Genomic DNA, 10,216 nt, shown 5'->3' on the forward strand with positions numbered 1-10,216 from the left:
CTTTCTTTCTTTCTTTCTTTCTTTCTTTCTTTCTTTCTTTCTTTCTTTCTTTCTTTCTTTCTTTCTTTCTTTCTTTCTTTCTGTGGTTCTGGGGATCAAACTCAGGACCTTGTTCTTTCAAGGCAGGCAGTGAAAGCACTGAGCTAAATTCCAGGACCTCTTTATTTATTTCTTATATTATTTTCATTGATTTTTTTTCTATTAATATCAGTGTTCTTATTTACTTTTTTCTAATTTGTTTAGTTAAAATTCTAGCTCATAGTATCTAAGGTTTTAATTTATTGATAACTTATGTAAATTTGTAAGTTCATGTTCACTTACAAACTTTAGCTGCATCTCACAAAGCTTTACTTTCAGTATTTTTGTTATTATCCCATCCCAAATACTGTGGTTTACATTTTAACTGAAAGATTCTTAGCTATATGTTTACTAGTTTCCAAATATTTGGAAAATTTTAAATTGTTTATTATACATTGCTAGTTTATGGCCCTATTTTCAGAGAATATTGTCTGTATAAGATGGACATTTTGATTGTATGAACTCTCGTATGGCCCAATTTATAGTACGTTTTGGAATATTTTAATACACTTGAATAGCAAATGAACTCTTGGTTGTAGGTAGAACTGGCAAGAATAGCTCAGGAGACTACAGAATAACCTAATGAAAAATATGAAGGTTGATGGAATAAATATTACTGAGGTGTTGGTTGAAACTTAAGAGGGCTTGAGGGCCAGGGATGTAGCTCAGTGGTTCCGCTGCCTACCTCACAAGCACAAGGTCTGGTACCACCAAAAAAAAAAAAAGTGCTTGAGAAGATTTGGATGTGACAAAGTAATTATGTTAGGAAGAGAAAGTAGATCTAGAGGAGAATTCCTTTTAATTTTGTTTTTCTAAATGTGTATTTCTTAATGTATATTAGTTTAAATCTTTTAATATTTTAATGTTTTCTCTTTTTAAATTAAGAGACTTTAATTTTTAGAACATTTTTAACAAAAAAATGGGGAGCAGAAGCCCAGAGTTTCCATTATCCCACACAGTTTAGCATTGTGCATTAGTGTGGTACATTTGTTAAATTGTTAAACTGGTATTGATGCATTATCTTTAAAGCCTGTAGTTTACCTGTTGTTGTGTGTGTGCACACCCAGTGGTATATGTATGATGCATAAAGCACTGTTAAATCAGATGGTTAAATACAACTATGTTACTGTGCTGTATAGATCTAGCATGCAACCACATGAGTGTTAAATTTTGTCCTCTTCCCATCTTTACTTTTATTTTGCTTATTTTTTTATATTAAAACTTTGATTGTCTGTAGCAGATTTTATTTTTATTTTTTATTGGTACCGGGGATTGAACTTGAGACCTTGCACTTGCGAAGCAGGTGGTGGAACCACTGAGCTAAATCCCCGGCCCTGTAGCAGATTTTTTTAAAAGGCATTTTTTCCTAAGTACAAGCTGGAATTTCTAAATTTGGTATGCTTATTACACTTAAAAAAATCATGGTGGGCTGAGTGTACTGGCATATATAGCTCAATGATGGAACTTTTTTTGTGTGGTACTGGGGATTAAACTCAGGGTGAATTATGTCTTCAACTCTTTTTTTAAAAATCTAAAAAAAATTTATATGTTTTGAGATAGAGTTTTGCTAAGTTGCTAAATTGCCCATGAAGGGGTAGAACTTGTGATCCTCCTGCCTCAGCTTTTCAGAGTGCTGGGTTTAGTGGTGTGCTCTAGCATGCTGGGCTGTTTTGGGGCACTTGCCTAACATGCATATGCCCCTGAGTTCAGTCACCAGCAGTGCAGGCATGCATGCATGCATGCATAAATAAATACCATGCTGTGGAAAAGTAGAATTGCTAATGTATAATTGTTATTAAACTTAACTGTTCCTGAGGTACAAAAGAGCAGATTATAGAAAATACATTGAAGAAACTTTGCTTGCACTAAAGATATAAAGCATAAGTGACTAGTTACTTAAAGTCATTGAATAAAGCTACTTTTCACCTTCTGTCTTCCTCACTTTCCCTTTTTACCAGTGAACAGCTCTGCGCTTTTTGTTACTGTGGGGAAAAAAGTTCCTTAGGACAGGGCGACTTAAAACAGTTCAGAGTAACGCCTGGATTTATCTTGCCGTGGCAAAGCCAGCCTTCTAACAAGGACATTGATGACAGCAGCAGTGGAACCTATGAGAGAATACAAAACTCAGCTCCACGAAGACAAAGAGGACCAAGAAAGTAAGCAGTTTTGGATTTAAATTGGTGGTATGAAACTGTATCTAGTGAGTTGTTTATAAATTTACAAGTGGGGTTCTCACTGTTGAAATCTCATGTTTTCCAAATTCATGAAGTATTCTATGACTCACTGCTAAGACACTTGTTTTCTCAAAATTTATTTCTAATTTTTAAAAGATTGTTAATTGTACATTAATAAAATCAATAGGATGACAACAGTTAGGTTTTGGAAGAAAATTTTTAAAAATGTAAGCTGAGACTCAGGGAGTTCATGGGATTTATAAATAGAAGATAAACACCACCGATGTCCTTTCTTTCCATTAAGTTTAGTTGTTTGTATGAATATAGCATAATAGCAAAACAAGAATTGTTATAGCCAGGAGGCTGAGGCAGGAGGATTGCTGTGATTTTTGAACCCAGCTTGGACTATATAGTGAGTTCAAGGCCAGCCAGAATTACGTAGCAAGACCCTGTCTCAAAACACAAAACAAGCAAACAAACAAAACCCCAAACAGATAAAAAAGAAAAATCCCAGAATTTTTCCCACTGTTAACATCCTTTGTGCATTCATTCATATATTCATTCTGTCATTTAATTAATTAAATTCTTACATATTTGTTTTGGAGAATGTTGAGTTGTCCTAAATTCTAATCATAACACAGCTCTCTCTTTTCTTTTTCCTCCTCCTTTTCTTTCTGTAATTATATGTTTAGGATTCCTTTTCCAAAGAGAGCAAAGATACTGTTTTAAGAAAATAAAATGTTTGGATAACTGTGTATACATTTGTATCCACGGGCACATTGTTGTTACCCAAAGTTCCTGTCTGTTGTGCTTTAAGATATTTTGTACTGTTGTGGTTAAAGACCATCTTAATATATGGACTTAGCCCTGTTAAGGGAATAGAAGAAAGTTTCTGTTATTAATGAGAAAGTAAAAATTAATTTAGCTTGGAAGGCTGACTAGCCCTGGTCCTCCCTGGTGATGATGTGATCGTCCAAGTGCCTATCTGGCATAACTCCAAATTTGAGCACTAAACCATTGTTGTGCTCTGCTTATTTGATGGCTCAATGATTTGAACTGCTGCCAGAGCCTTGAAGACTTGAAGAAGGAAATAAAACACTAACAAGAATAAGAGTCATTTAAAAGAATTTAAGGTAGAACAGTTTAAGGATGCTTAGAAGTACTATATCTGGAGGATCATTGTGTTTCAGACTGTGCCTAAGTGTATTTATAAGCCTTATCTTTTACTAGTTGGGTGCTCAACATATACACCCAAAGTCCAAAAAACTTAAAATATCCATCAATGCTTAGCAAATTCTATAGCCCAGAACACACTGTTCTGCCTTTAATAATGGCAGTTAGGTAAAATCTTATTCTGGAAAATAGAATCACACTTTATTTGCTTACATATTTTGTAAGTGAAGTTAATTTTTAATGAAAAAATTTATGATCTCAGAAAATTATGTAAAAACAGTCTTGGCTTAATAAAAGTTGTTTTATATACTTAGTGCTTACCAAGTTTATTAAGTAATGATAAAAGACCCATTCATTAATGGGCCGGGGATTTAGCTCAGCGGTTCGGTGGCCTGCCTTGCAAGCACAAGGACCTGAGTTCAATCCTCGGTAGCAAAAAAAAAAGACCCATTAATGAATATGTTTAGAAAATTTGGCACTCATGTGGGGTAGGCAGTCAGTTCAGCTTAGTAATACTCTTAAATATTTACAAAATATGATACTAATGAAGTATAAACAACTAGTTAATTTTTTTAAAAAATTGACAAAGTTTTTACAATGACAAGTCCCACTTGTTTATACTAAATATAAGAGTACACAATCAAGGTTGCTTCTGCTGCTTCTGCTGCTGCTTCTGCTTCTGCTACTTCTGCTGCTTCTGCTTCTGCTTCTGCTGCTGCTTCTGCTTCTCCTGCTTCTACTGCTTCCCCTGCTTCCCCTGCTCCCCCTGCTACCCCGCCATCCTCCTCTTCTCCCTCCCTTGCCCCTTCCCTTTTTTCTTTTTCTGTTGTTTTGTTTTAAAACTTAAAATTTTGTGTGTGTGTGTGTGTGTGTGTATATATATTCCAGTTGACTTTTTCTAAGCTGGACTGCTGTAATGTTTAGGATTGACATTGGCATCTGGTATGGTGTATGCATACAAATCAGTCTCAACCTGATTTAAGTTTTTGGTAGGAACTGACTACTAGTTGTAATAGACTAGTTAGTGATTCACTGGTTTTTACCTTCCCCCATCAAATACCAGTGCTTGAAACAATACATTAATATTTATAGATGAACTGTCAGTCTTTATTTCTCCCAATAAAGTAACATTGATTAGTTATGAAGGATATATTTGTAAGACTGGAGATTATATCTGCAGGAAAGAATTTGTTCTCATTTTATTGTGGGCATTTTTGAAAATGAGAATTTAAAGTTAGCATAGCATGCTGAATCTTTTTTAATGCTAAACATAAAAAAATGACTGGTTTTTATATGGTTTGATATTTAAATGTACTTACTGAAATATGTTAATACTTTTTTTCTTTCAATGATTCCAGGTATAAAAAAGTTTAGTACCCTGGTCATTGTGCTGATTTTCTCTTAATAGGAATCATGATAAATATCCAGCATACAGAAGTGCAGTGAGTTATATCTATATTCAATAGTGATTTAATCCAGAATTATCATCAAGTTAAATACTATGATATTAGGAGAAAATTTAAGTTTTGGTGGTAGCCACCTGATTTCCCATAATTAATTTTGACCATTGTAGTCCTTTTTGTTTACTGAATCTAAAAAAAAAAAATACATTAAGTGTTAGGGTTTGAAAGTCTGAGATCTCCCATATATTATATACTTTATTCATCATTTGCTTTTCTATTTTCTAGTTTTAACTGTTAAATTAGCTTTGTCAGTCCTCATGCTTTTAGTAGCTATTGTTTTTCTGATTGGTGAGATAGTCTTGATTGAGACTTCTTCAACATCATACCACAAAACAGCTGTTGAGATTTTTGTCAAGGGAACCATACAAAAGTACAGCTGACATGTTCCATTCCCCGCTTCCCTTTGCACACTGTATAGCAGGTTTCATTTTCCTAGTAAAATAACCTTTCTTTATTTAAAATTAATTGCCACCTCTTCTGTGCCAGTTCTCTATTTGATGAAGTATATTAAAATTTTCTGAACAAGCTCTATTTTGTAAGCATTTCAGTAAGACCAAAGGGAATTTCAATTTTATGTGCTAAAACATGGTTCCAGACTAGCGTATGAGTGAATTAAAAAAATTATATTAGAGAATAGAAAAGATATTTGCAGTTATAATTTTAATACTTTATTATGGGTTTGGAGACAATTTTTGCTTACAAGAATAATACGGCATATACACTTTTAACATTTGTGCTATGAATAATGATAAATGAATTTTAAAGCTTTATCACATTTTATGCCTAATAAATTAAAATTGATTAGGCAGTGCATTTTACTTAAATTTTTATAAAATGAAATGATTTTCTGCTTATCACTTTCAAAGGCATTTATTTTATCCTACTTTATTTTCAGAGAGCGATCTCTTCAGCAGAATATGGTGTCTTGTGTAAGTGTAAGCACCCAGACAGTTGCAGATGATCAGGCTGGTAAATTATGGGATGAGCTCAGTCTGGTTGGCCTTCCAGATGCCATTGATGTTCAAGCCTTATTTGATTCTACAGGTAGGGGCCTTTCTTCAGTAATAGTTGCTTCTTGTTCTGGAAGCGTTTAAATTTTAGTGCTTCACCAACTTATTCAGTAGTAAATACTTTTCATGTGGAAATGATCAGGATCATATATCAAACATGTCATTATTAAGTAAGCCTGAGTAAAAGAAATCATCTAATTATGTTTGCCTACCATATTTAAAATATGCACAGTGCCAACACTGGACTGGATGCTTTTATTAATATGTTATCTCTGCTGTAAATAGCAGTACCATGGATACCTGATAAATGAGGAAAGAGAAAAAATTTTAAAAGGATAGGTAAAAACGTGGAAGCATGGTAGTCTGGATCTGTTTTGGGTTGGGAAGTTGCTCTTAGCCATATGAGTTTTTATAGCAGTAGTATAGTAACTTAACACTCATGACATGGTGCTGTTGGAATTTTAAGTAAATCTCATTGTATGTTTGAATTGCTGATTGAGGGATAGTGGCTCAAGTGCCATCACACACTGATGGAGCATTTAAAGATTGAGCTGCTGTTGATGTTTTATGTCTGCTCTTGCTTGTATTGGAGGGAGCAAAATCACAGGTGTCATCATTTTCCTTCCATACTTTCCCTTTGTCAAAACAGACATAATGATATTTAAATAAAATGACTAAAAAACTAATTTTTGCTTGTTGAAGAATTGACTTTCACATGCATCAGAATCACCAGGAAGGCTTGTTACAGTTCCCTGACCCACTGCAGGTGTTTTGGATTGAGCCAGTCTTAGCGGTGTGCAAACAGCTTCCTAGATTGGGCTCAGTGCTGCAGTTCACAGACTGGAGCATGGCCTGAAAAAAACTGCTTGATGATATAACATACAACACACCATTGTGCCTTCACATATTAGGAATTTATTTTGAAGCTTTATATATTTATTTGCATTCATATTTTTGCAGTTTATTCATTTGCTCTTTTTCACTTTTGAGGCACTTGTTGGGCTCATCACCGTTGTATGGAGTGGTCGTTGGGTGCTTGCCACATAGAAGAACCATTACTAGTGAACGTGGACAAAGCTGTTGTCTCAGGGAGCACAGAAGTAAGTATAAGGCACCAATACTTAAACCACAATTTTGTAACTTTTACTTTATTTAACATAGAGGTTTACTTGCAAGAATTATTATTAAATAATTACTATGGTATTAAAAACCCTGAAAATCGGAAATCAGCAATTTTCTTCAAGAGTAATACATACAAACCATGTAATATGATTAATACACCTTAAATATTTTATATTTAAATTGGAAATTAACATTTTTAGAAATGGGAATTGCTACACTTACACATCTGTGTGGTTATTCTTTAAGACAAAACTATTTGATGAAGATTTAAAATAAAAGACAAGATTTGACACATCTTTTGTCCATAATGTGGACTAACTCTGTTCAGTATTTTAAACATTGCCGGCATGATGGCATACACCTGTAATCCCGGCATTTGGGAGGCTAAGGCAGGAGAATTGCTGTGACTTCAAGGCCAGCTTGAACTATATAGTGAGGCTCTGTCTCAAAAAACAAAAACATTTTAAACATTGATTAAAATATTTCTTTTTAGTCCACACACACACACACACACATGCACACAGTCTGCCACTTTTCAAAGCTTTTATAGTCACTTTCTTGTGATTTGAGGCAATCAAAAATAAATGTAATTACCTCATCTATAAGGCAGCAAACTCTGAAATAATAGTGCTTTATCTACAAATTCTTTTTGGTTTTTGACAAATATATTTGGGAGAAGTGAGATGGCTCCTCTAAAGAAACATTAAAACTAGAAAATTTTGCTGTAGACAGTACATGGGCTTTAATCAGTAGAATATAGGTAACACTTTCAAAAGTACAATTGAGATAAGGACATAGGTTCAAGCAGTTCTCAGTTATAGTATCAGCTTTACTCAGGTTATCAAAAAGATCTCTTTCATACAGATGAGTAACTGTTACCTTAAGAAGAGCCAGCCCAGAACGCTCATTTTAACATTTGACATTACAGTGAAGTGAGTGGCATCAAATTTTGAACAATGGTACACTGCCCAGCTTGAACTTAGAGTGGTACCTCGGTTCACAAATTTAACTTGTTCCATGATTCTGACGAAGATGGCTGTGTTTGTGTTCATTACTCCATGTAGAGTTTGTGAATGGGAACAAAATTTTGCCCAATGCTTTTGTTTGCAAACTTAATTGTTCGTGAACAGAAGCATTCATAAGCCAAGGTATTAATAATATATAAACAAATAGCATAGGAAGATTAAAGCAGAAATCAAAGAGATTGATTATTTCACAGAAACCCCTACCTCCTACTGGGGATTGAACTCAGGTCCTTGTGCTTGCAAGGCAGGTGCAGTGCTACTGAGCTACATCCGTAGCCCCAAAAGATTGATTACTAATGGAAAGTGAGAAAGAGGTGGAAGAAAGGGAATAAGATCCATGCTGCAAGAAAGAAATGTGAGGAACATTTCTCAGGGTGGTGGTGGTGGTGTATATGTGTGCGTGTGGTCTAGCTGTGACTGTTAGTACAATAGGAATGTTTCATGTACTCTGCAAATAAGCAGTTCCCACCAGCTAGGATGTTGGGGATCCAGTAGGAAGTAGCAAAGTTAACACTGAAGTGGACTAGGAATAAAAGAAGTAACTGAAGTAATGGTAGAAATAGTGTCTTGATTAGATAACGTAAAGCCAAAGATAAGAACTATATACATGTAGTGTGATTTGATTTTTGGATTTGCTTCTAACTGGAGTATGAGTTAACATTTTTAGAACTGTGTATGTACTGTAAGTGGACAAATACATAAATCTTTTGCAGATAACCAGAGTTAGGCTTCTCATGTCAAATAAAGTAACTACAAATAAGGATTATCCATTCTTTCTTATTTTTTGAGACAGTCTCATGCTATGTAGTCCAGGCTGGCCTAGAACTCACTGTGTATCCCAGGCTGGCCTTGAACTTGCAGTGATGTTTCTGCCTCAGCCTCCCGAGTGCTGGGATTATAGGCATGCCCACTATGCCAGCTGGTTGTAACTACAAATAAGGAAAGGCTAAATGAACTTAGAATCGAATCAGAAGGATATGGTGCTTTGCAATGTAAACCAAAAAAATACCAATTGGAATCTGTATTCCTCTTTCCCCCCACAGTTTATTAGAGAAAAAGTAAACCTTAACAGATCTGGACTCTGTATTTGTGTGAAGGATCCACAGGATTGCCTCCACATTTACAGATTTGCTAGGATGAATGGGACTCAGCATGGCCTTATAATGGCTCATCTTTACTACTGTGATAGAGTATGGATATGCAGTAGAAGGTTCTCAGTGGAAGTGATATTTTCACCACTAAGGTTTCAAAGAATCCAAGAAGAGGCATCCTTATGCAGTGTCCTTATGAGAAGTCACACAGAGTACTTCCTTTCCTTAGCAGTGAATATACAACAGTGTGCATAGGATGCCCCAGAAAGCTGAAGGTTGTTATTAAGGGTTGGTCACCTAGTCACCCTTTGTCTAGCATGTATGACATTTTCATACTCAGGGAAGGAATGACAGGGTAAGCTGCATTATCTCATTTGCTAGGCACAGTAAGCCATGCTTATCAGTTAGGGAACCCTCTCAAAGTCTTAAATTTCCAGAAGCCTGTCTTGGGCCATCAGGCACACAGACCTTTCTAAGGATAGCAGTCTCAGACCATCTAAATAAACCATTTTTTGCATAGTACAGTAGTTGGAAGATGACTCAATTTCAACATACTTCTCTTTAGAGGCCTAAAAGTAGATATTATGCAGTAGAGTGTTGAATTATTCTCCATCATAGGCAAGATATGATAAGTGTTCTGATGGTTATACAAAGTAACTTTGAAACTTTGAGCAGAGGAAAGATAGTGCCAAGGCTACTTTTGATTGCTAGTACTGGAAAAATTCTATATTTAATTCTGAAATAGATTTTTTCTTTTTCTTTTTATTGAATTATTGGTACAATCTAGGTATACAATACAGTTACATTCATTATTGGGATACTGTACCTTTATATGATAGGTCTTGATTCTCATTTTTTCCCCTTGTCCCTGCCCTCCCTTCACCCCCTCCTCCCCTCCCCATTTACAAACATTTTATTTCTATTTTTTCAATTTCTCATGTTTTTTCCTCTCCCTTACCTTTCCCCCATGAAGTAGATTTTAATATATCTAATAGATATTTTTCTTTTTTTTTCAATTGAATTTATTGGTATATTCTAGGTAGACAGTACACTTATATTCATCACTGGGATCTTGTACCT

The 10,216-nt window shown here is 34.9% G+C and overlaps 1 protein-coding gene across 1 annotated transcript in view; it reads left to right on the top strand.

The window, feature by feature from the left end:
• The window catches only part of Kmt2c (lysine methyltransferase 2C), a 180,331-nt gene that overhangs the window by 44,371 nt on the left and 125,744 nt on the right, over window positions 1-10,216 (top strand). The window contains 3 exon segments of the mRNA XM_033763959.1: window positions 2,037-2,234; window positions 5,784-5,932; window positions 6,889-6,998. Of these exon segments, the coding sequence (XP_033619850.1) occupies window positions 2,037-2,234; window positions 5,784-5,932; window positions 6,889-6,998 (457 nt within the window).

The sequence above is a fragment of the Fukomys damarensis genome, unplaced genomic scaffold (assembly GCF_012274545.1).
Source record: "Fukomys damarensis isolate Sample0158 unplaced genomic scaffold, DMR_v1.0_HiC HiC_scaffold_16, whole genome shotgun sequence".
Taxonomy (NCBI): domain Eukaryota; kingdom Metazoa; phylum Chordata; class Mammalia; order Rodentia; family Bathyergidae; genus Fukomys; species Fukomys damarensis.